The sequence below is a fragment of the Cervus elaphus genome, chromosome 24 (genome assembly GCF_910594005.1).
Source record: "Cervus elaphus chromosome 24, mCerEla1.1, whole genome shotgun sequence".
NCBI classification, from domain to species: Eukaryota; Metazoa; Chordata; class Mammalia; order Artiodactyla; family Cervidae; genus Cervus; species Cervus elaphus.
In genome coordinates this window covers 60545302-60572972 of record NC_057838.1, presented here as the reverse complement: position 1 = coordinate 60572972, position 27671 = coordinate 60545302, and the positions used below count along the sequence as shown (strand labels likewise).

General features: G+C 37.3%; 1 protein-coding gene across 8 annotated transcripts in view; it reads left to right on the top strand.

The window, feature by feature from the left end:
- Positions 1–27671, top strand: part of DOCK3 (dedicator of cytokinesis 3) — a 267277-nt gene that overhangs the window by 100083 nt on the left and 139523 nt on the right. For all 8 annotated transcript variants that reach the window (XR_006337624.1, XM_043886679.1, XM_043886678.1 and 5 more), the window contains exons 7-9: positions 10432–10516; positions 17014–17055; positions 17701–17855. Coding sequence is in view for 7 of the 8 variants with exons in the window: in XM_043886679.1 (XP_043742614.1) it covers positions 10432–10516; positions 17014–17055; positions 17701–17855 (282 nt within the window). In the remaining variant the exon portion in view is untranslated. The remainder of the gene's footprint in view (positions 1–10431; positions 10517–17013; positions 17056–17700; positions 17856–27671) is intronic.

Here is a 27671-nt window from a genome sequence, read left to right as displayed (position 1 = left end):
AAAACCAGGAAAATTATTGTCAGTATCTCTAGTCTGTGGGTTATTTGATCTTTGCTTTGTTATCCATACTGTATGCCCATAATATGTATCTGCTTTAACATGAGTTTGAACTTCCCAGGATAAAAACTAAACTGGTACTATATTCAATATTTTATTCAGAGTTTAAATTAAATGCAGAGCTCTCCACATCTGCATAATAACCATTTTAATTTTGTTCCCTGAGATTAGGCATTATTATTTATTTGGCTGAAAATTTGAAGATTCCAACACTAAATTTACATGGCTTATACTTGTTGGCCTCATCACCTATGTGCACACTCATTCTATAAATGAAAATTATTAAAATTGTATTAGGTAGCAATCAGCATTTATAATATTGTGTCCTAAAATACAGGAAGGGCATTAAAACAAGGCTGTATTCAAATTAACTAGCCATCATCTCTACTCAAGTCTTCTTTTCAAAGAAGAAGTCAGTTAATTACATCTTCTCCAAGGGAATTTTAAAATAATTCATCTAGCAATATAATTTTAATATATTAATTTAATATCTTTGACACCTTCCATAAAGATATTGAGAAAAATTTCTTCTCAGTCTCTAATATCATCACCACAATAAATACAGTATAGCTGAGTTAAAGTTACATTAACCCAGGACTACTGACACAGCCTAATTGATCTTTGCCTTAGAAAAATACCTATTCTAAGAGTAAGAAATATTTTACTCTCAGAATAATTTATAGGATTTTTGTATTTCTTTTTTAGGTAGAAAGTACAAACTTGAATAAAATGTGAACATTTATAAGCTTTTGTTGAATTAGAATGATGTTTCTGTGGATTTCAAGTATCAAATGAGAAAATTGGTTATCTTTTTTATCTTTTTATTGTGAAGTGTCATCATTTGAGACAAACCACCAATAAATGTATACTTTATAGTTATTTTGTTCTGTCTTTCTCTTCCTCTCTATCATATTACTGGGTTTCTTACAGAAAAACCCAAATGAACTTTTTGGCCAACCTAATATTTCCCTCCCTTGCCTCTCTTTTGCACCTTCTCTTAGGTTTTCAAAGATCTCAACCCACCCATGTCTCTTTCTTCTCACTTAGTTTATGTTCTTCACCAAAGGAATTGCTCTTGGAGGAAGCAACACAAGCAATGATTTGGGTTGTACTATGCAAAAAATACAGCTACTCCCCAACCCGTCTCCCACCCCCAGCAAGTTTCCTCTGAGCAGATTCTTAGCTAGGACTCAGATAGATTTATGGTTTAGTAGTTTCTCTTTGGGCTTCCCTGATAGTTCAGTTGAAAAGAATCTGCCTGCAATGCAGGAGACCCTGGTTTGATTCTTGGGTTGGGAAGATCCCCTGGAGAAGGAATAGGCTACCCACTCTAGTATTTTGAGGCTTCTCTTGTGGCTCAGCTGGTAAAGAATCTGCCTGCAATGCGGGAGACCTGGGTTCAATCCCTGGGTTGGGAAGATCCCCTTGAGAAGGGAATAGCTACCCACTCCAGTATTCTGGCCTGGAGAATTCCATGGACTGCAGTCCATGGGGCCACAAAAAATTGGACATGACTGAGCAACTTTCACTTTCTCTTTAAGGGCATAGTGATATTTTCCAGCTTCAGGACATCTGAAATTAGTAGAAGCTTCCAATGCCTTCTTGGAGTTCTAATATAAGATGTTGTGCCCATCATCATTCAGTAGCTTGTCATACTTAAGTCTGAGATAACTGTGTTTAAAGTATATATGTGTCAAAACTCTTCTGTCAAGTTATCATGTTCAAATAATTGCCTTATACTCACACACACACACACACGCTCATACTTATTCTTTGTGCATCTGTTTTGCTCATCAGCATACCCTGCATTTACCACAGTACCTGCACTTGAGAGGCACTACGTGAAAATACCTAAGTAGTAGGGTAGGTTTTCCTTATGCCTGTTGGCTACTCATTCATCAGTCTATGTTTTTTTTTTTTCTTTCTGGACTGATGTATTGACACAAAATTATTCTTCAAACTATTTTGACCAAATTGATTATAGTCACTGATAGCCACTAGTATTTAACTTCATTGTTATTATTAATAGTGAAAAGGTGACAGGTATAGTGGAAATATCATGGGTTCAGAGTAAGACAGACCTAGCTTGAGACAAGCTCAACTGTACTCTCCTTAGTAGCCTGGGCTTCGATTTACTCAGTTATAAGATGGGTTTAATACTGTGTACTTCTCATAGTTCCTAGAGGGGATAAACATAAAATCCTATGTAAAATGCCTATTCCAAGTAAATGTTCAGTAAAAGATAGCTATTATTAGTTACATGTTACATTTTATTATTATGTAAATATAAGTATACCATGCTTTCATTTGTTATATATATGTGCTCCTTTTAAATATTAGAAAAGGTCACTGCCCATAGAAAATCTTAGTATCTCTAGCTTTTCTCAGCTGATTCTGGGGAAGAACTATAGAGTTTATGCAAAAGTAATTACAGTTTTGGACCATGAATTTTAAATCATTATAACTAGGCTCAAACACATCTTTATTAATCAAAATAGGAATCATTACAATCAACACGTTTTTGCCAATGAGAAATAAGTTTGCTTATTCCTGTACTGTAAAAAATCCATGCTTTGGAATTCAATGAACTCTTGGAAAGCATTTTCTGCATCATGCTGGTTATGGAAGCATTTTCCCTGCAAAAAGTTGTCAAGATGCTTGAAGGAAGTGGTAGTCAGTTGGTGAGATGTCAGGTGAATATGGCGGATGAAGCAAAACTTGATTCAACTTTTGAAGCATTGGTTGTATGACATGTGGTCGGGCATTGTCATGGAGAAAATTAGGCCCTTTCTGTTAACCAATGCCTGGCTGTAGCCATTGCGATTTTGAATGCATTTCATCAATTTGCTGAGCATATTTCTCAGATATAATGGTTTCCCCAGTGTTCAGAAAGCAGTAATGGATCAGACTAGCTAACAGTGACCATGACTATGACCATGATCCACTACTCAGTAGTGGATCAGACCACCAAACAGTGACCATGACCTTTTTTGATGCAAGTTTGGCTTTGGGAAGTACTTTGGAGCTTCTTCTCAGTCTAGCAACTGAGCTAGTCATCAATGGTTGTTGTATAAAATCCACTTTTCGTCACAAGTCACAATCTGATCGAGAAATGGTTTGTTTTTGTTGCCTAGAATAAGAGAATTTCAGTTCAGTTCAGTCGCTCAGTTGTGTTCCAACTTTTTGTGGCCCCATGATCCGCAGCACGCCAGGCCTCCCTGTCCATCACCAACTCCTGGAGTCCACCCAGACCCATGTCCATTGAGTCGGTGATGCCATCCAACCATCTCATCCTCTGTCGTCCCCTTCTCCTCCTGCCCCCAATCCCTCCCAGCATCAGGGTCTTTTCAAATGAGTCAGCTCTTCGCATCAGGTGGCCAAAGTATTGGAGTTGCAGCTTCAACATCAGTCCTTCCAATAAACACCCAGGACTGATTTCCTTTAGGGTGCACTGGTTGGATCTCCTTGCAGTCCAAGGGACTCTTAAGAGTCTTCTCCAACACCAAAGTTCAAAAGCATCAATTCTTCGGCACTCAGCTTTCTTTATAGTCCAACTCTCACATCCATACGTGACTACTGGAAAAACCATAGCCTTGACTAGATGGACCTTTGTTGATAAAGTAACGTCTCTGCTTTTGAATATGCTATCTAGGTTGGTCATAAACTTTCCTTCCAAGGAGTAAGCATCTTTTAATTTCATGGCTGCAGTCACCATCTGCAGTGATTTGGAGCCCCAAAAAATAGTCAGCCACTGTTTCCACTGTTTATCTATCTATTTGCCATGAAGTGATGGAACTGGATGCCTGCCATGATCTTAGTTTTCTGAATGTTGAGCTTTAAGCCAACTTTTTCACTCTCCTCTTTCACTTTCATCAAGAGGTTCTTTAGTTCCTCTTCACTTTCTACCATAAGGGTGGTATCATCTGCATATCTGAAGTTATTGATATTTCTCCCGGCAATCTTGATTCCAGCTTGTGCTTCCTCCAGCCCAGCATTTATCGTGATGTACTCTGCATATAAGTTAAATAAGCAGGGTGACAATTTACAGCCTTGATGTACTCCTTTTGCTATTTGGAACCAGTCTGTTGTTCCATGTCCAGTTCTAACTGTTGCTTCCTGTCCTGCATACAGGTTTCTCAAGAGGCAGGTCAGGTGGTTTGGTATCCCCATCTCTTTCAGAATTTTCTACAGTTTATTGTGATCCACACAGAATAAGAGAAGAAATGAAAAAGCTTGCTCATGAGCTAACTAAAAATAAAAAAAAGCTTTATCATTAAATGCCAAGGCTTCCCTGATAGCTCAGTTGGTAAAGAATCCACCTGCAATGCAGAAGACCCCAGTTCGATTCCTGAGTTGGGAAGATCCCCTGGAGAAGGGATAGGCTACCCACTCCAGTATTCTTGGGCATCCCTTGTGGCTCAGCTGGTAAAGAATCTGCCTGCAATGTGGGAGACCTAGGTTCAATCCCTGGGTTGGGAAGATCCCCTTGAGAAGGGAAAGGCTATGCACTCCAGTATTATGGCCTGGAGGATTCCATGGACTGTATAGTCCTTGGGGTCACAAAGAGTGGGACATGACTGAGCAACTTTCACTTCACTTCAAATGCCAAACGACTGTAGAATGGTTGAATGGTTGATGCTGAGTTCTTTGGCAACTTCTCATGTAGTTTTAAGAGGATCAGCTTTGATGATTGCTTTCAGTTGGTCACTGCCAACTTCCGATGGCCAGGCACTGTGCTCCTCATCTTCAAGGCTCTCATCTCCATTGCAAAACTTCTTGAACCACCACTGCACTGTATGTTTGTTAGCAGTTCCTGAACCAGATGCATTGCTGATGTTGCAAGTTGTGTCTGCTGTTTTATGACCCATTTTGAACTCAAATAAGAAAATTACTCGAATTTGCTTTTTGTCTAACATCATTTCCATTGTCTGAAATAAATATAAAATAAACAAAGTAATAAGTCATTAGCAAAAAAAATAGAGTAAGAAATGTGCTTTAAAATTTTTTTAATGTAATATATTTTAAATGATATAATTAAAATAACATAATCATATTTATTAAGATTATATTCCAATATCAATGGCAAATTTCAGCAGTGCAAAAACTGCAGTCATGTTTGTACCAACCTAATAAGTCCTAAATGCCTTAAAACATCCATCATATATTATTAGTTAACTTCAGGTTATTTTCTGTGTTCTGTGGTTCAGATGAGGAAACCCAGAAGGAAGAAGATACAGTAGAAAATAGAATAGAGGGTGTCCCTGTTCTAGTGGTTAAGAATCCACCTGCTAACGTAGAAGACTTGGGTTCGATCCCTGATCCAGGAAGGTCACACATGATGCGGAGCAACTAAGCCCGTGTGCCTCAGCTGTTGAGCCTATGCTGTAGAGCCTGAGGGTCACAAGTCCTGAGCCCACGGGCTGTACAGCTGCTGAAGCCCATGCAGCCAAGAGCCTGTGCTCTGCGGCGAGAGAAGCCACTGCCATGAGAAGCCCCCACAGCACAGCTAGAGAGCAGCAAAAACTCAACACAGCCAAACAGAAATAAATAAAATTACATTTTGAAAATAAAATACAATTTGGAACATTCAAAAGACATGTAAAATTCAAAGAATTTGTTAGATTTAGAACTTTTGAGAGGCACACCTAAAAGAATGTAGGAGCAGAAATATGTCTCATTCACTGCTGTGTCCCTTGGTTTCGCATGAGCCTAGCATAGAGTAGGTGCTAAGAAATATTTATTGAATTATTGAAATTATTGAATGATTAATCCGTTGATTATTGTGATTAATAATATGGTGATTATAGTGATTAATAACAAATGGTGAAAGAAGACTAAATATTTCTATGAAGACTGTTCACCTAAGCTTTCCCAATGGCTCAGAGGGTAAAGAATTTACCTACAGTGCAGGAGACATAGGTTCAATCCCTGGGTCAAGAAGATCCTCTAGGGGAGGAACTGGAGACCCTCTTCAGTATTCTTGCCTGGAAAATTCTATGGACAGAGGAGCCTGGTGGGCTAAGTCCTAAGGGTCACAAAGAGTCTGATACCACTGAGCTACTAAACACACATTCACCTAAGCAAATAGTAAGACCATTTTGGAAGCAGTTCTATACTACATCTATTTTATTGTTGTTGTTGTTCAGTCACTAAGTTGTGTCCGACTTTTTCGACCCCATGGATTGTAACATACCAGGCTCCTCTATCCTCCACTGTCTCCCAGAGTTTGCTCAAATTTATGTCCATTGAGTCAGTGATCCTGTCTAACTATCTTATCGTCTGTTGCCCCCTTCTCCTTTTGCCTTCAGTCTTTGCCAGCATCAGGGTCTTTTGCAATGAGATGGCCCTTTCCATCAGGTGGCTAAAGTATTGAAGCTTCAGCTTCAGTATCAGTCCTTCCAGTGAGTATTCAGGGTTTATTTCCTTTAGGATTGACTGGTTTGATCTCCTTGCAGTCCAAGGGACTCTCAAGAGTCTTCTCCAGCACCACAATTTGAAAGCATTAATTCTTTGATGCTCAGCCTTCTTTGTAGTCCAACTGTTACATCCATACATGACTACTGGAAAAACCATAGCTTTGACTATACAGACCTTTTTCAGCAAATTAATGTCTCTGCTTTTTAATATGCTGTCTAGGTTTGTCATAGCTTTTCTTCCAAGAAGTAGACATCTTTTAATTTCATGGCTGCAGTCACTGTCTGCAGTGATTTGGGAGTCCAGGAACCTAAAATCTGTCACTGCTTCCATTTTTTACCCCTTCTATTTGCCATGAAGTGATGGGGCCAGATATGATTTTAGTTTTTTGAATGTTGAGTTTTAAGGTAACTTTTTCACTCTCTTTTTTCACCCTCATCCAGAGGCCCTTTAGTTCCTCTTCACTTTCTGCCATTAGAGTGGTATCACCTGCATATCTGAGGTAGTTATTTCTCCTGGAAATCTTGATTCCAGCTTGTGATTCATCCAGCCTGGCATTTCATATGATGTACTCTGCATATAGGTTAAATAAGCAGGGTGGCAATATACAAACTTGTTGTACTCCTCTCCCAGTTTTGAACTACATCTATATGTATATACATATGTAGTTGTATGCCTTCTGCTTGTGTCCATCTGTTTAGGAATCTCTTTTTTGACATTCTCTTTAATCACAGTCTTTGTACTCTGAGTCATATTTTAGCTAATGATGTAACACATAATGATAATTATAACACTGGAAGCAGTTCACAGTGCCTGGAAATGTAGTGAGTGCTTTACATGGATTAATCCTTACACTAGTCTATGATAGTAGAGAAGCATCAAGAAGAGTCCCACCTATGGGAGAGTCAAGATACAAACTAGGCAATCCAGTATCAGAGTGAATGCTCCTAACTACTCTGATGTACTACCTTCCTTTGCTGTGAGAAGAGACTAAGTTGACCATCCTCTGCACTTAACCGTTCACTATTTTTAGAATATACTATAGGAAGAAATAGCCGGGAATCTCTTTTATAGGGTGAAATTTTAGTGAACATTTGTTGTTTCTCACTGTGCAGCATCTCTGCCTTCTTCCACTGAGGACAGTTCTTCAATTTAGCTTTTGGAAACTGCTCTTCTTCCATTGAAGAAGATCTTAGAAGGAAATCAGCATTCAGTCTAATTAGATCACCTGTTAATCATTTTCTTCCTAAGATAATGAAACAGGAAACTAAATGGTACTGTGTTCTAGCGACTTCTAGGAGAGAGAAAGCACTTTGCTCTTAGGGGAGAATTAACCTGTTGGATATGAACATTTGCTTGGCTCAAAACTACTCTCTTTCCAGTATCTTAACACCATTGGTGGTGCATGATAGATCCTCAGCAAGTGTCTTTGGTGTGAGTTGGTGGATATATGGGTGAATAATTGATTGGACAAGCCAGCTAAGATTTTCACAATGCTAAGGTAGAGTTTTCATAGATGCCATTCTCCAGACAAGCTCCTGGAGCCTGCATGTGGTGCACTACCACTGGGCACATCACAGCCTTACTGACTTCGATCCATGTGGATTTTTTCTTAAGCTGTTGTAATGAAAACATCTGTTTTGATTGGATTATTTGTACAGTCTTTCTTTTTGTTAAATTACTGTAATATTGAGACTACCTCATGTATTTTGTGACCACCAGAGGTTAAAGAATATGTATGAAATCTTTATTTTTGTATTTAAAGAAGTTTTCACAGCATGACTACAGAAAATTTGTAAAATATTTTAGGTTGACAAATTGTCTAATTTCACTTTCTTATACAAATACTATTATCATTTTTGTGATCTTTCCACTGTTTTTCCATATGCATGTAAAAGTATTCTGAATATTTGATATCATAACTTCATTACCTTTAAATTGTAAGTTGCTTTTTAAGATGAGAGAGATAGGAAGGATGGGCTTCAACTGTATCTTGCTCTCCATGACACTACTGCCTTTACATGCTATAAGTATTAGAAGCCAGAGGCCTGAAATTATTTCAGAGAAATTAAGAATAATTAATAAGAAGTGACTGAATTGAGTACCTCTTTGATGTATGAAGACAGGAAATAAAATCTCTTACAGATTTAAGTGCATTAACTTCAGGAATCATATGCGATGGCATGGTTTTACCTTTAAACTATGAACTATTGTAGTTAAGGCCAACAGTGTATTACTGATTTTCTCATCATGAAAAACTAGACTTTTTTTTTTTTTAGCATTTAGTATCAAAAAATTGTTTCACTCACATTTCTCTATTGTAGAATAAAACAAATTATAGTAATAGATAACAGAAAAATGAGATTTTTATCCTTTAATAGGAAAATAGGTTTCTTTTTTCTTGCCTGCCAAAAACTATACATCTAAATTTTAATTTTTGATCATAGTAATCGTACTAGTCTGTATCATTAGTGTATTTACTTATGGCTTCTTCATGTAAGTTTGAGTTCCCATTTTTATTTTATCAGTCTTATTTCGTATTACAATTTCCTGAGCCTCTTGATATAAAATATAAAAACCTTTTCCTATAAAATAAGGTGTAAATTATAAATAAAATAATTTTGCATTTTGGGTGTATACATGGCTTATTTCAAACAGGAGTTTCAGATCTCAGTGTAATGTAGTAAAGGTTTATTTCTCATTGGGAGTTTTATGCACAGAAAGAGCCTAGAGAATTTGTTAGCATATTCTGAACATAGTTCAAAATCTAGGTGAAGAGGAATATATATATACTTCTCCTTCCATCATCTATGGAATACTTTGCCGGGTGCAGTAATTCATAACACTTGTTTTAGAGTAGGGTGATTACAGAGCAGCTCTGAAACCTGATGAGAGTTATAGGCCCTCTGCTCAGAGAAAATGAATACATGAACACATGCACATGCTTGTATAAGTAGTTGGAGGGTCCACAACCCCCTAATTCCATTGGCCTCCAGATTTAGAGCTGTCTTCTAGAGAGTGAGAAAGGACTTAATATGTATTGAAAAGAAATTATATACCATATTTGAACCCAAGAGCTCTACCTGTCCGGAGCTATTTCTGGTGTCCCATATTGCCTCCTAACCAACCATTAATCATCATCACTTGTTCCTTCTGCCCAAGTTACACCAGATCTTTTAAGTTTTGTTTTCTTCAGTAGTAGTGCTCCCTGGCTAAACTTCCATCTAAAATGTCTTAAGATCTTGGCTAATGTGTGGTGAAGTCTTTACTATAACCCAATGTCAATATTAATTAAGTTGAAAATGAGATAAAAACCTAACCAAAACCTGCATTTCTTTGAGTTTAATGCTTTTAGGAGGTGATGGTTTTCCCTTTTTTTGTGGCCATACCACATGCCTTGCAGGATCTCAATTCCATAACCAGGGATTGAACCTGTGCCTTTGCACTGAAAGTACAGAGTTTTGGACCTCCTGGAATTCCCAGGAGCTTATTTTTGTATTTGACTTTGAATTGCATATCTAGTTGGACACTAAATAATTTTTTTATCCTAGTGAAAGTAATGCATGATTGAGCCTTGTTCATAACTGTAGGATGGGGGAAATAGAAAAATAAACGTGACTTATTAATGATACGAGAAAATCCACCCATAATGAACTCAAGCAATCTGTTAACAAGTGTGATACTGAATGAATCCTTTTTTAGCATTACAGGGAGAACTGCTTGATGACTAAAATTGTCAGTCTTAAAATTCCTAGCCTCATTTATTTATCTAAAGGTGAACATTGTTGTTCATGTCTGACTCTGTGAGTCACAGTTAAGCTGGATAAAGGCATGTTCTTGCTAAGGCAGCATCTTAACCTCTGTCCACAAGGTCATGGCTGGCATAGGCTTCCAGGCACATAAAGAGAGGTGAGTAATCTGAGGACTCGGCATGCTGAATGTGGTCTTTCTCTTTCCTAGGCACTTGGGCCTGGATCTGGTACCTCGAAAGGACTTTGAAGTAGTGGACTCAGACCAGATCAGTGTCTCAGACCTCTATAAAATGGTAAGAAATATTACACAGGGTAGTTTGTTCCTGCACACTCAATTTTTTTCTCTCTTATTATTTCTAATTACATTATGAAACAATATTGCTAAAATCATTCACCTTTGTTTCAAGTGTATTTAAGGGGCTCTTCCTTATCAGGACAGTACCTAGCGTACTCAGTCTCTAGAGGGAATTACTGTGTAGGACTGTTGGGCTTATTGTGATGTCTCGGGGTCATTTCTCAGGTGGTTTTGCTGGTGAAGAGAGCTCCTTCAGCATGAAGAAGATACTAAAAGAGAAGATACTGAAGTTGAAAAGAGCCAGTTATTAGTTAATGTAGTGATTAACCCTGGAAATAAAGTACCAGCATTTCTTTAAAAAATTTTTTATTGAGTTATAGTTGATATACATTGTTGTGTTAGTTTCTGGTGTACAGCAAAGTGATTCAGTTTTATGTGTGTATGTGTGTGTGTATTCTTTTTCAGATTCTTTTCCATTATAGGTTATTATAAGGTATTGAATATAGTTCCCTGTGTTATACAGTAGGATGTTGTCTATCAGTGTACCGGTACTTCTAAGATAAATCTTTAACTATCTGTTGGTTATTATAAAAGTGTATTGAATTGATTGATGACCAGGGTGGGTGACATTTTGCAGGCTGAGTCAGAAGAAGTAACTAAAACAAAGGTATGAAATTTTAAAGTAAAACAAATAAACATAAGGAATCTCAGGTGATTATTAAGCTTAGACTAAAGGACTGGGTCAAGCCTCACTTTGAGGAGAATATATTTGAGGTGAGACTGTATTGGTGAGAATTATGTTTTAGAAAAAATTTTTAGAAAAAGTTTTAGAAAAAATTACAAATTTCTGTTAAGAAAATGTAACATTTTTAGGGAACACAGAGGATGCAAAGTATGTTGCTTGGTCAAGGACCACAGAAAATTTGCCTAAATAAAATATACAAATAACATATCAATTGCTTCTATATATTTGCTTATGTATATTTATAAGAATACAAAAGCATTTGTGTTCAGTTGTCATAAAGTGATAGGTGTGAAATTAAAGATAAACATGACATTCTTTTTCTTAAGAATATCACCATCTAGGATATTGGTTGCTCTTTCTAGGTTATGGAGGATCAGATAATATTTCTTCCCAGGACAATACAAGTATGATTTTGCATACAAAATTCTACACTCAATTTTAGGGAATTGATAGTTGCCTCTGAAACCCATGCATGGTCTCCATGTTTAAAAGTTACTCTAGTGGGATCAGATAGACCACAAACAAGAATGTTTATGAGCTGCATGTAATAATTAAGATATACACTCCTGCTGTTAGAGGGAGTGACTGACATCCTGGGGCTGGAAAAAATCAATGAAAACTTCCAATTAAAGCTTCAAAGCAAGTGATACTTAAGATGAGTCTTGACGGATGAGCAGGGCTTCAACAGAAAGACAAGCCAAAAGAAAAGACATCCCCAAATGGCACAGAGCATAGGAAAGTAGTAATTCCAGCAAACTGTAAGATATTTGGTAACTTTGACATGTAAGTACGTGTTAACAATTGTGAGATAAAACCAAGAAAGAGACATCAGCCAGATCATGCAAGCCTTTGTAAACCCCAAATTGATAGAACTATTAGTCTGATAGAACCATGAAGTGATATGATTGGATGTGGGTTTTAAATGCCGAGACAGCATAAAATGCAGAAGACTGGAATGAAGGAGGAAAGAGACCATGGAAATGATTTCAGACAAGAAATTAGGCAGCAATAGGAATGGAGAAGAGATACCATGGAGAATGCAGATAAATTTTGATGATCAGTTAGATGTGGAGAGTGAAGGAGACAGAGAATCTTGAAAGTAGAAGAAAAAAGAAATTTGTCACTTATAAGAAAACCCTTATAAGACTAACAGCGTGTTTCTCAGCAGAAACTTTACAGGCTAGGAGAGAGTAGGATGTTACAAAGTGCCAGAAGAAAAAAATCTGCCAACCAAGCATTTTTCACCCAGTGAAGTTGTCCTTCAGAAACAGAGGAGTTAGGAAGATTTTCCCAGACACAGGAAGGCTACAGGAGTTCTTCATTCCTAGACCTGCCTTACAAGAAATGCTGAAAGTTCTTCAGGCTGAAATGAAAGGATGCTAACTAGTAACGTAAAAACATATGATGATGTAAAATGCAATGGTAAAGATAAGTATATAGTCAAATTCACAGTACTCCAATACTGTAATATGGTGATATATAACTCTAATATGAATGTTAAAAGATAGAAAACATAAAAATAACTATAACCAATGTAGAAAATAGAATGAAAGTTCCTCAAAATATAGAAAGTAGAACTACTGTATGGTCCAGCAACCCACTTCTGGTGATAGGGCCAAAGGAATTGAAATCAGGATCTCAAAGAAATAGCTTTACTTCCATGTTTATTAAAGCATTATTCATAGTAGCCAAGACATGGAAAAAACTTGTGTCTTCATTGATGGATGAGTGGGTAAGAACAATGTGGTGTATATATAGAGTGGAATTTTTATTCAGTCATAATAAAGAAGGGAATCCTGCCATTTGCATCTTGGATGAACCTTGAGAGCACTATGTTGTTAGGTGCAGTAAGTCAGAGAATGGCAAATACTTTATGATCTCACTTGTATATGGAATTTTAAAAAGCTGAATTCATGCGAACAGTAGATTGGTGGTTGCCAAGGGCTGGGGAATGGGAGAAATGAGGAGGTTTTGGTTGAAGGGTACAAGCTTCCAGTTATGAGAGCATTGATTTCTGGGAATCTAAAGCATGGTGATTGTAGTTAACAATAATGCATTATATACTTGAAAATTACCCAAGGAGTAGATCTAATTGTTCTCACCATAGTAACAACAACAGAAGGGTAAATGTTAGATGAGGGAGGTGTTAACTAACCTTGTTGTGGTATTCACTTTGCCATATATACAGTATCAAGTCACCACAGTATATGCTTTAAGCTTATACAATGTTTATGCCAATTATATATCAATAAAGCTAGAAAACATTTCCCAGAACTTATAGATAGGAGTACTTATATTAAAAAAGCCTAAATATTTATCACTTAATAGTGACATTTCAGCTCACTAAAGCTGAAAGCTTCTGGAGAGAAAAATAGGTCACCTGCTAAAGGATTTGTTGTAAGAATAGCATTTGTCTTCCTGATAGCAATATTGAAAACTAGAAAATAATGAGCAATTGCCTTTAAAATTCTGAGGGAAAATAAAATTTAACCTAGAATTCTGTATTTACTCAGCCACACTATCCATCAAGTAGGGAAGTAGCCTAAAGAAAACTTTGGTTGCTCAAAATCTCAAACCTCTTTCTTTGGTCCCTTTTCAGGAAACAACAGAGAAATAAGTTATTTATTTGAAATGAAGAAGTAAATGAAAAGATGCTTAAATGTCCCATCCAGGAAAGAGATTCTAATTCAAACAGGAGGGGCAAAGAATTCATAGGTTAACATCAGTGGGAAGGCTCAGGATGGCAGTTGTGTGATAGACCTAGAGAGTAACTGGTCCATGTCAAGCAGGAGGGCAGCCAGGTGGGATCTCCTACTGAAAGGTGTTTTATAGAGCTGTGGGCAGGGGGGTGGTTGTAGAAAAGACCCTATAATTTAAATCAATCCAGTATAAAATCATGAAGTAGTAGAAGAAAGAAAATTTAATTGAAGTACATTTCCTTGGCTCAGAAGTGAACTGTACATAAAAGTTATAATACTATAAACAAGTTTTAACCATATCTCTGAGCTACTGGGAAGACAGATGAAGGGAAATAGATGTAAACAAGTGTGAAAATCTTCAGCTACCATAAGAAGCCAGTAGATGAATCTCAAACTGGATTTAAAAAAGAGCAGTATAAATATGACATTTTGAAATATATGATAAATGCTAGAAAAAAACACAGTAAAGACTAGAAATTACTTAATCTCTGGGGAATGGGATTGGGTGAATGGAGGACTGACTTTTTTATTGCAAGCCTTTAAAGCTATTTAACTTTTAATCAATTAATGTTTTTTTGGAAGATCAATGTTTATACTTCCATTTCTAGATTTAAATCAATTGATTAGATTATTTATTATAACCATCAAGCATCATTTTGTTGGTGATCCTGACCAGATATATGTCTTACATTTCCTTGTAAGACTCACAGTATCTAACACAATTCCCAGTGTATATAGCAGGCAATTACTTGTGTTATTCAACTAAATAGAATGCCTCAAGCTGCACTCCCTTCCCCCACCATGTCGTTAGACCTCCATGAACGAATGTACCAGAGACTCCAAAGAGCTAAAAACGACTTCTCTGTGGGGTAAAATTTGGCAGAGGCAATAATGTAGTCCATACATTTTTAATTAACGTGTATTTTGTATGTATATTGCACTTAGGATATAAAGATGATTAAGATAGGTACTTCGTGCACTGGTAGGGCAAAATCTGGAGTTGGGTAGCAAACATGGGAACATAATACATTAGGGCTCTAATACAGGCAGTGATGGTTCTGAAGAGGGAAGTACTGTCTGGCCAACTGACTGCTTCCTGACAGTAGGGGAGTGGTTTCTCCTTATGGTGCCATGAAAGACATTCCAAAATGCCAGTTCTGATGCCATTCTCTGGCCACCCATGGGTGTGCTTTCAGACTCGGTTGAAGAGTTCTTCCCAGATTTGATACCTCTGAAGCCTAGGATGGTGTTTGTTACTGTCAACCGGGATGAGTTACACTGAAATTAGCTGTGAACTCCCATATATAGTTATAATTGAATATTAATGATTATGAATTGGTAGTCACTTTGAAGAGCTAGTCAGTAAACTCACTTGAGAAGAATGACTTAATGTAGCCCCTAAAAGTAGAATAAAGCAGTGGAAAGAGTTTCAGGCCAGTAACTTCCTTCCCAGTGGGATATGGGTCAGTAAACCATAGAAAGCTAGATTTTTTTTTTTTTTGAAAGCCTGTTTTTTTTTTTTTTTTTAAAGCTTTCTTGTGACCTATTTTATATATGGGGTATTCTTTTGTACATAAGCATTCTGTGTGCTGACTTCTCCAGCTGGTGGCGATCTGTTTTAATTATACTTAATATGTATCATGGGAACATGTATTCCCATGGATGAACATTAATAGTCGATAATAATTAGCTACTGTAGCTAATAATGCACATGAATATTTAATAACTACTACAGCTAGTGAGATGCACTTAATATTTAATTGTACTTCAGTTTTATTCAGGGTTAAATATATTTGGTAAAAGAACAAAACCATCCTAATCAGCAGCCGTTCTTCTTACCCATGTGATATGAAACAGTCCACCAAAGCAGTGCTGTCTCACTGCCTCTGGGGGCCAGAAGGAAGCAGGATAGAAACTCTCATTGCTGAGTCTGCCAAGACCAGGGACCTGAAGAATGATGAACCCACTATTCTTCCTGGCATTCAGGGTTTACTTCTGAATGTGGCAGACTTTTCTATAAGAACTAGTTATAAAGAACACCACCAGTAAGAAGAAGAATACTAACTGACCCTAACAGTGATCAGCCATTTAGAGTGTGTACTGTGCTGGGTGAACCTGCACAAGACCCTGTGAGGTTCAGCTCAAAATGCCATCGTCACTTTACCGATGAGGAAAGCGTGAGTCAGGGTTTAACCAGGAGTTCTGACTCTTGCACTTAGGCCGCTAACTACTGTGTCATGCTGCTTCCCATTATGTCATTTGAACCTCACAGTAACCTTGTGAGGAGGACAGTAAAAGCTTTTATTTCATTTTTATAGTCAAGGGGAATTGTCCCTTGGAGAGCGTAAGCAATTTGTCTGAAGTTTCACAAGCAAGTGCGTGTAGCTGTGGTTGGAATCTGCTTCTGCTGACTTCAGCCAGCTGCAGAGGAGCAGCATGAAGAGATGTTTGGGAAGGAGCCTCTCGGGGTTGAAGGCTCCACCTCCTCCAGTGGAGAGCCCAAGGACGTGTGTCACACAGCACAGACGTGGTACAGTGCGTGGAGAGGACAGGGGTGAAGCGAAACTCCGGCATCGAGCACCCGCCTGTGACTTGGCTGCTGCTCTAAGCTAGAAAGGCCTGGGTGTGAATCTAGACTTGCCACCTTCTTGCTGTGTGGAATCTTCAGCACCTCACTTCCTCATCCTAAGCCTTAGTTGCCTCTGTCAAATACAAATGACGTTTGTCTCACAAGGTTATTACAATTAAATAAGATCATTTATGTAAAATATGCATCAGAATGCCTAGCATATAGAAGGTGCTTTAAAAAGTTAGTTGCTTTATGACTCAGGGAACTCAAACAGGGGCTCACGACAACCTGGAAGGGTGGGATGGGGAGGTGGATGGGAGGGAGGTTCAGGAGGGAGGGGACATGGGTGTACCTATGGCTGATTCTTGGTGTTTGACAGAAAACAACAAAATTCTGTAAAGCAGTTATCCTTCAATTAAAAAATTAAAGTGGCAACAAAAGTTAGTTTCTTTCCCAGTTGATCTTTTTCTTTCTTTCCATAGCATTTATCTAGCCGGCAGAGTGTACAGCAAAGCACATCTCAGGTAAGCAACTTAAGACAGGCCTCCCAGTCTTTTCCCTGAATTCTTTCTTTTGAGAAGTTATAAAATAGGTATGCACCAGGAAATTACTGACTTTTTTTTAAAACCACTGACTGCTTTATTGTGACCTAAGGAACTCTGATCTCCTAGCAAACTTGGCTAGTCTCCACTCCTCTGTGCAAATTTACACAAGCACAATTGAAATGAAATAGACAGAGACACTAAAATGAATCAGTCTGAGAAAATAAAAATGGTATTTAGAATAGTAACTATTACTATCTAACAGTGTAAACCAAGTACATCAGGATCGTGACAGCATCTCCAAGAAGTGGCTTTGAAAATGGTTCTCTGGAGAATTTAGATGTATGTGGCCTGGCGGAGATTTTGAGTTCACTCATCAACTGGAATTACTGTTCCCATATCTCCTTCACTCTGTTTACTTTTCCCAGCTGTGTGTTTGCCTGCCTCAAGCCAAGCATATTAACACAGCACCTGCTACTAGCAGAGACAACACCTCTAATCTCTCTTTCTCTTACATGATCCCCTTCAGCAATATGAGGAGAGTTAGTCATTTCATTTTCATTTCATTTAGGGTCAATATAATAAACAACTAAAATAGAAGTCACTGTCTTTTGCCTTCCTCGTTAGGTGGATACAGTGCGCCCACGTCATGGGGAAAGCTGTCGGATACCAGTACCACATCACTTCTTCCTCAGTCTGAAGAGTCTCACCTACAACACCATTGGGGAAGATACTGATGTCTTCTTTTCCTTATATGATATGAGAGAAGGCAAGCAGATCAGGTAAAAGTTGCTAGAAGCTCTGGTGAGGTAGAGACTGTTTTCAAATGCTATGTCCTGGATCATGGGCATCTCTAGACTTCAGAGAAGATAGATGTACAGAGGAGAAAAAACAAGATGAAGTAACCTACTCTTATTTGGCTGAGGGTTTTCCTTCAAATCCAGTTATCCCTGAAGTCACAAGGGACCTCTTTTGTATCCTGTGCTTATTTCCCCCTCAGTCTTGGCCATCACCAGCTCAGGGAAAGAAGAGGATGCATCTGTCTATTCAGTGCCAGGGAAAACACAAAGGAGAAACATAGAACAAAGCAAATTCAGCAAAGAGACCCTGCTCTTGAATGCAGGAAGCCTTGGACTCTACTTTGCTGCATTTGAGAGAGGGGGTTCCCAAGGAAATAGGCTAATGTTGTTCTGTCTGAGGGTAGCCCCAGTCCTCATTTTCAGCCCGGCACTGTAAGAGGAAGAGCATCTTCTGGACAAAAGGAAAAGTTGTACTGACTCCATCATTCCTTTTTGCCTTGGGTTGGAGGAGAAGCCACATAAAGAGGCTGACATGCAATAGACCATGTGTCTTGACAGAGCAGTGAGGCCCTTAAGCATGAGGCACTGTGGCAGTGCTTTTCCCCTTGAAAAGTAGGGAGAAATCAAGGCAATGCTAGACTTCTCTTCCTCTACAATTCAGCAAGGCTCTGATGGGGTGAGAAGACCTTTGTGGGGAGCCCCAGCTTTTCTTTGTGGTTATATTTGAGGTAGAGCAGAGAGAAAATAAATCTTGGGATACTTCTATATTGGTTGGAAACTTTCTGTGATAAGACTGCTTTATGGGTGGTGGTGGTTGTTTTACTTAAGATTTGAAAACAGCTGTGTTACTTTTCCAGTTGCGTCCTATACATTTGAGAAAGTTTAAAATGGAAGTTATAACAGAGTACAGAAACAGCAGTTATTTTGTGTGTTCCCTGGTACCTCTAATCTTGACTATCCTGCCGTGCCTGCCTCCTTCCAAAGCCCTGTGTTTCACTTTGACATGGGAGTAAAATGATACACTTAGTGACGAGAGCATGTGGAGCCTTGTCACCAGTGGCTCCCAGTATGTATCCCAGTAGATTCTCACTGCTCTTAGTTTTCCACTATACCAGAGGTTTGTAAACTGTATTATTTATATTTGTGTATGGAAGAATCCTTTCTTCAAGCTAATTTCTGTGAGGAATATCAATAAATGAAAGAGATGAAATAGAACTACTCAATTGTTGAAAGGGAAAATAATAGGAATCTTACAATGTCCATGCCCCTATCTAGTGAGTACCCTGTGAAACCACTGAAAGTCCAGGGGTGACAGTTTGAAAACCAGAGCACAGTATTTGTCATCTTTGAGTACCAGGGACTATTGTCTTCTCTCTCCATGACCCTAGCACCACACACTGTGCCTGTGCCTGGTACTTATTTTTTCTTTTTAATTGGATCTACTGTGCAGAAAAGACTCAAACCCAGTCGAGGCACCCCATTGCTCTGGTTTGTAATTCACATAGAATCATCAATCCATGCAGTTGTTTTATCTTTGGACTTATTGTTTATAATTTAGTCTCAAGAAACAACAGAACATTTTAAAAGAAAAATATTTAAAAAATTGTTTTAGAGTTCCTGGAAATTATTAGGTCATTTAAAATCCCTACATATTAGAGAACTATACCACCTTGAGATTCACATAATAAAACTGTAAGCTTGTTAGTTGAAAATATACACTTTTTTAGTTTTAAGAGTGAACTATTAGGTAGATTTTAGATCTAGGTTTAATCAATAAACACTGTTTCTTCTTTCCATTAGGATTTGTGTAGTATGTAAGGTCTTAAAATTTTTAGGTCATTGAGCTGGTATTATCAGATAATTCTGCTTTCATTATGATTAGTTGTCAAATTGATTGCATGTTACTTTTCTCGGAGCAGTTGTCAGAAGTTGCAAGAGATTAGGGAGATACATCACATCAGATGTACCAAGAATTGGTACAGAGCAATTGGTTTGTTTCTTATCCTCAAGACAACCCCTTGAGTGACTGTTTTTCCACTCAGATATTTCTAGTCTAGTCTCCAGTCGCATGGTGCTAGTATTCAGTAGTGCCAGAACACTCTCCCCTCTGTGCCAAAGAGTACGGGAGATATTAGCTAAACTAAAGACCCACTATTCCTCTCCTCTAAGTCTCATTGCTGATTTCACAGGCAAATCTAGAGGGGCTAAAGTGAATGACAGATTGCCAGCCCACGTCATGCATTTTGATACATGTTGACTGATGAGTATTGGATAGTCTGCTGGAGGTCAGAAGCAGCAGCTGGCAGGGCCTTGGTAGCTCTATTTTTCATTCCATTTCATCATTCCAGAATCATAAATATTTAGCCTTGAAATCTAAATCTCTAATTAAGACCTTTCCCCTGAGCTTCAGGTCCTCATTTCTTCTTTCCTACCCGACATATGCCCTTGGGTGTCCTTCAGACATCCATCATCGTTCCTAAACTGCGTTCATTTTCTTTTCCTCACATGTATACTTTCTCCTTAAATCAAGTGAAAGGCATTTGCTCAGAGATCCATGTCAGAAACTTAGGGAGCCTCTTAGGCTCCTCCATCTCTATCTCCTCTCTGTCTCTTCTCAGTTAATCACTGTATCCTGTTAACATCTGTCTCCTAATGCCAGTCAAATCACTGCCCTCGCTTTGTCCTTGCTGTCACCCCAGATGCTTCATGTTTCTCCCCAACATAGACTCCCTGAATCTGTCTTCCTTCCCTAAGTTATCCTCCACACCACTACCATACTTCTTTTTTAAAAATGAAAACTGTTCATGTCAGCTCCCACTTAGCCTTAAAAACCCTCGTTACTTAGCATGGCGTAAAAGACCCAGCATATGTAATTCTGCCTATTTCTCTCACCTTATCTCCTGATGACTTATTTCCCTTTTTCTAAACATGCCTTGCTCTTTCATACCTCTCTACCTTTGTTGGCTTGGTAAACTCCTGTTCATTGTTTACAACTCAACTTTATGAAACCTCCCTCATTCTGTTTATGAATAGAATCAGTCCTGGGGCTTCCTTGTGCATGTGATGTCATCCTGCACCTAACTTTCTCCTGTTATCAGATATTATATTGTAATTATACACATGCATATAGATTTCCTCCACTGGAATGGGAGCTTCCTTGTATGTCTTTTGTTCCATTTTCTCCCTAGTGCCAAGCATAGAACTTTGAATATTGGAGCGTTAAATAGTTATTGAATGAATGAATAAGTCCATCCATCAAATAAGTACCAATAAATCTCCTGTGAATCCAAGAAATTTTCATGTAATTGAACAGTTTAGCAAGCATTTACTGAGGCTTTCTTGTTTGTGGGCCCCTGCAATACCTGCTGGGGATTTAGAGGAAGAAAAAGAAATGTCTCTGCTGCTAAACAGGTCTGAACAAGGCATTACAGAATTCCTAAAAGATGTAAAACATGTTATTCCCAATTTTAAGTACCAAACAAACAGAGTGGAAAAGTAAGATGGGCAGATGACTTATTGACATGTGGTAAGACTTTAAGCAAAATAAGAAGCCAGGGAAAAACAAAAAAATGGAACCTATTAAGAGATAAGTTTTTATAGAACTTGTCAAGCTGAAAAAAAATGAGAAGTCCTATCCAAATCCTGGTTGTTTTATATATTTTTTCTAATTAATTGTATTTTAGACTGATTTATATTTATGATTAAATTGTATGGTTTGGGAAAGAAATACAGCCAGCTTTGCAATGATATACTGGGAGAGATGGCTTTTTCTTTCATGGTGAGCTAGGTCAGTTGTCACCAGGGTTTTGAATTCAACATTTGAGGAACTGTTTTTTTTAAAAAAGGAAAAGAAGTCAGGGAAGAAATGGGTCTTTGAGAGACTGAGAAGACCTCAAGGGTTCTTGGAGAAAATAAAAGTAGTTGAAAAAGAGTGGTCAGTATCCAGATAAGGTATTAACTCGTTTGTTCAACTGATATTTATTAAGCATCTACCGAGTATTGTTTTAGATGCTAGGTACGCTGGGATGGGCAAGAGAAATCTGCTTGTCTTCCTGGAGGTTATGAACTAGTAGAGAGACTAACTCTTTCTAGTAGAGAGACTGTTGAACACATGGTCACATGAATAAGTACAAAGTTTAAAAACTGTCATAAATGCTATAAAGGAAAAGCATGCATGGGGCTGTGAAACCTCATGTATACTGGAGTTCAGGGAAGGAAGCTCTTAATGGCATCCAAACTAAGGCTTAATGTTTGAGTAAAGAAAAAAAAGAGTGGATAATGTGATCTAGGCAGAAGAAGATTTAGATGCATCAAAGAACTTCGTACATTCAGAGAACTGGGAGGCAGTCATCACTGGTATACAGTGAGTGAGAAAGGGAAAGGACATCATAAGAAAAGATAGTCAGGGACCAGATGATGCAGGGCCTTATGGCCATAGAAAGATTTTGGGTTTTATTGTAAGTTCAAGAAGAGAAGATACTTAAGCATAAGAAGCCCAAAATCTTGAGTTAGAAATAATAAAAATATGAATGCATATATATAGGAAATTGGAAGAGGCTATTAGAGCTAAGAAAAAGTTGATGTTGATAGTTAATTCCAGGTCTTAAATCTGTTTTTTTACCCTTATTTGTTCATAGTTTCTTCAAGAAAGAAAGAGCTCAGTAAATAATTAGGAAATAAATGCTAACTTTAAGATAAAATAGGTCAAAGATAGCCCTGAAAACCCTGTAGACTAATTTAGACCTGAAGCATTAGACAACAATTCTAATTCCTTGAGTAGATAACTGCCATGTTGAATGTGGTGGTTTGGGATTATCCCAGAGGCAGTGTAGAGGTTAAACTGGAAAATGAATGAGATGAGTTGGAAGCTGTTGCTGATATGAGTTGATAAGGCCTCAGGATAAGGGGACTTAATAGTAAGATTAGAGAAGAAAGAGCATCTTGCCATATAAGATCTGGTCCCAGCCTCATCACCTCTATAATTTAATTTCCTATCATTCCCCCTTGATCACTCTACACGTGGTTTCATTTCCTATTATTCCCCGCCTTGATCACTCTACTTTACACTGACCTTCTTGCTGTGCCCTAAAACTCAAAACATCTTCCTGCCTTAGGGCCTTTCTTTGCACCTCCCCTTTTTTGGATAGCCTCATGGTACTTGCATCCTGACTTTCTTCAGGTTTTTACTCAAATGTCACCCTCTCAGGCTTTTCCCGGCTACCCTATCTAGAACTGAAGCCATCATGAACATCATCTCCCACATACACATGCATATTCTCAATCCCTTCCTTGCTTTGTATTTTACCCAAGCATGTATTACCATCTAGTATACTGAATAGTTTATCTATTTACCATTTTTATTGTCTGTGTCTTGTCTCTAGGCTGTAAGCACCATGAAAGCAGAGGGTTGGGTTTTTTTTTGAAATTTTTCTTTATTTTTTAAATTGAAGTGTAATTAATTCACAATATTGTTTGTTTCATGTGTACAGCAAAGTGATTCAGTGAAACACAGATGTATATATCTATATATCCACACAAGCACACTTATATTCTTTTTCTTTTTTTTCTTTTTTTTTAACTTATATTCTTTTTCAAATTCCTTTTTCACTATAGGTTATTATAAGGTATTGAGTATAGTTCCTGTGCTATATAGTAGGTCACTGTTATTTATCTGTTTTATATGAGAACAGGGATTTCTCATATTAATGAGAAATATAATTTATATAAATATATATATAATATGTATAATATAAAAATAATATAATATAATTATATATATTAATATATATAAATTAATTAAATATAACTAATTTATCTGTTTTATATGAGAACAGGGATTTCCCATGTTAATCTTATTCATAAGCAGATCCCTTGAACCTAGGAGAATATTTGTATTTGGTAGGTACTCAATGCTTACTCGAATGAATGGTCAACTCAGTGCAGCAACCAACTTAGTTATCCCTCTTATCTCCTTTCTTCCTCGTTTTAAAACATATAACTCAATGGTTTTTTACCTTGGAGACAAATAGAGTGGTACTATAATTGTTAAGTTCAGCCAAGTGAAAGAAATGACGAGTTCAGTTTGGGCTATGTTAAGTTTGAAGTGATAGCTGAGCAAACCACAGGCCATGTGGTGGGGGCATCTTGGATGCAGGCAAGGTGTCACAGATGAAGATAGTAATTTTCATAGAAGTAGTTCCTCTGTGCAGAAAGAAAGCTATCTAAGGCTATCTAAAACGTGGGAATATTTCAGTCATTAAGAAAAACATTTTATGCACCTGACATGCAATGTGCTGTCAGGTAATAAAAGAGTTCTTTAAGATTGGGAAGAAGTGCCAGTGAAGGAGAAAAAACAATTGAACAAAACTGAAGGTATCACGCTTTTTTATTTCAAAGCATATTACAAAGCTACAGTAATTAAAACAGTGTGGTGCATGCGTGTGTGCTCAGTCGCATCCAACTCTGCAATCCCATGGACTGTGTAGCCTGCCAGGCTTCTCTGTCCATGGGATTCTCCAGGGCAAGAATACTGAAAAGGGTTGCCATGCCCTCCTCCAGGGGATCTTATGTGTCTCTTACATCTTCTGCATTGGCAGGCAGATTCTTTTCCACTGGTGCCCCCTGGGATACCCATGTTATCACAGCATTGTTTACAGCAGTTAAGGTATGGAAACAATGCAAATGCCTATCAGTAGGTGAATGGATAAAAAGATGTTTTCTGTATCCACAATGGAATATTATTCAGCCATGAGAAAGGAGAATATGGCATTTTCAACAGTATGGAAGAAATGAGCACATTATGCTAAGCAAGTTAAATAAGACAGAGTAAGTATTATATCACTTATATGTGAAATCTAAAAATGTCAAACCTGTGAAAAAACAGAGTAAAATAGTGGTTACCAGGAGATGGAGGAGCAGGGGTGGGGGATAAGATTGATGGTGTTTAAAGGTATGAACTTGTATCGAGTAGTAAGTAAGCCATAGAGAATTAAACATAATATAATTAATGAAAGACAGTAATACTACACTATAAAGATGTAAAGTGATAAATACTACTTCAGTGGTAATCATATTACTATTACAGTATATGTGTATCAAAGTAACACACTGTATACTTTAAGTTTATAAAATGTATTGTGTCAAATTTATCTAATTTTTTTAAAAGAAAAAGTTGGGGAGGATGTGGAAAAAAGAGAACTCTTGTACACTGTTGGTAATGTAAACTGATGCAGTCACTATGTAAAACAGGATGAAGATTCCTCAAAAAATAGAAAATAGATCTCTCATATGATCCGCAATCCCACTTTTGGGAGTATATGCAAAGGAATTGCAATCAGCATCTCAGAGAGATAGCTGCACTCCTATATTCATTGCAGCAATGTTTACAACAGCCAAACAAGGAAGCAACTTCAATGTCTATCAGTGAATGAATGGATAAATAAAATGTAGTATTTACGTAAAATGGAATATTGTTTACCCTTTAAAAAGAGAGGAACCCTGCCATTTGCAGCAAAATGGATGAACTTGGAGGGTATCATGCTTCATGAAATAAGCCAGACATAGAAGGACAAATACTACATGATACCACTTAATGAGGATTCTGAAATAGTTAAATTCAAAGAAAGAGTAAAATAGTGGTTTCTGGAGACAGAGGGAAATGAGAGGTATTAGTGAAGGTATAGAAAGGTTCAGTTATACAGGGTGAATAAATTCTAGAGATCATTACGTCATGGTACATACAGTTAACAGTACTATATTGCACACTTAAAAATTTGCTAAGAGTTTAGATCTATAGTTAAGTATTCTTATCTCACACTACAAATATAAAATAATAATAAATAGAATGGGAAGAAACTTACAGAGATGATATATTTATGATAAACTTATGTTTATGTTCATGGCTTAGATAGTCGTGATGGGTTCACAGGTATATATTTATCTCCAAACTCATCCATTTGTATATATTAAATATATACAGCTTTTTATTTGTCAGTCATACCTCAATAAAATGATTTAGAAAAAGAGAAATGTGGGAAGATGTGAATTTTCCTAGCAAGTGTTACACCTTATATAAATGTAAGACTTACTAAAATGTATAGTATTTTCTATGTCATCACATAACCAGTATGACAAACATTATGTGGATTTGACTCACTTATATTCTGAAACAAAATTTTCTAAGATAATCAGTGATCACATTATAGGCAAATAAGATTGTCTTTTTTTGAAATTAAAAAAAAAAGCAGAAGACATCGCTTTGCTCTCCTGTTTTTTTTTTTTTCAATGACATTTCTCACCTTCTGCATTCTACATGATTTAGTCATTTATTGTGTTTATTACTTACTGTCTGTTTCCTCAGTTTGTCTTTCCTGAGCAGAGAGATGTCTTTTGTTCACTAAGGTACTCAAGTGCCTAGAACAGTGCTTGTCACATAGTATGTGCTCAGTAAGTGTTTGTTGAATGAAAAGTGAAAGTGAAGTTGCTCAGTCATGTCCTACTCTTTGTCACCCTGTGGACTGTAGCCTACCTGGCTCCTCCGTCCATGGGATTCTCCAGGCAAGAGTGAATGTAACCATCCAGAATGTTGAAAGGAGATGAAAAGTATGAAGGACATGTTAAGGGACATGGAGAATACAATGAGAGAGGGTAATAAACATCTAATTAGAGAATCACAGACAAAGAAAAAAGAAAAAAAAAAAGGAGATGTACTCCAAGAGATTATGGCTGATAATTTTTCATCACTGATGAGGAAGATACAAATATAAGGCTGTGTATTTCCTTCACCCCCATGAGATTCCTCTTTGGAACCAATGTACTCTTTGGCAATTATCAGAGGATGAAGAAGCCAAGGTTATTAAATAGAACTTGGTCTCATCTCCACCACTTCATTCAATGGTAATGGTAAATTTACAGTGTCCAGTCTGGGCCACAATGCTGTGTTCTTAACAAATACCATGTAAGTTGGGAAAAGACATGAAGTCCACTGATGGTTTGTGGTATCTTGATTAAAGAAGGGTTTACCACCGCCAACAACAAAAACACTTTAAAACAATTTGACTTTTGAAAACACTATTGCACAGAGATTAAATTTAAAAGTAAAGATATTCACAGAATAAATCCTTAGATTCCCTAACCAAACTTAGTGTCAGATGTGACCTTAAGTACTATCAAAGACTGCCATTGACAGAGCAACCTTATGGCAGAACCATGGTATAGCTATTGCTTTAGCTGCTTCCAAAAACTGCCCAATATTGCCTGAGAGTTTGTCAGCAAATGGATGCCTTCATGTGCTCCTCAACTTTTTTATTGAAGGTATAGAAAATTTAAAGTGTTCAGGTGTATAGCAAAGTGACTCAGTTATATATAGTATTTTGCAGACTCTTGTTTTCTGTCTGTGAGTCTATATCTATTTTGTGAAAAAGTATCCTTTTTTTTTTAGATTCCATCAAAAAGTGATACCATATGATATTTATCTTTTTCTGTTTGATTTATGTAACTCTGGGTCCTTCAATGTTGCTATAAATGGCATTATTTTATTCTTTTTGTGGTCAAATAATATTCCATTATGTGTGTGTATGTGTGTATACATATCACACCTTCTTTATCCATTCATCTGTTGTTAGACGTTCAGGTTACTTCCATGTGCTGCTGTGCCCCTCAGTTTTACTGAGCATCTCCTCCGTGTTTACACTTCAGTTGTCAAGAAACCAGATCTTTGGTGATCCGTAGTCCCCAAATGAATAAAAATAAATAAATCATATTTTCAGTTTAGGGTGCTAGAAAAAGAAAAGATAAAGT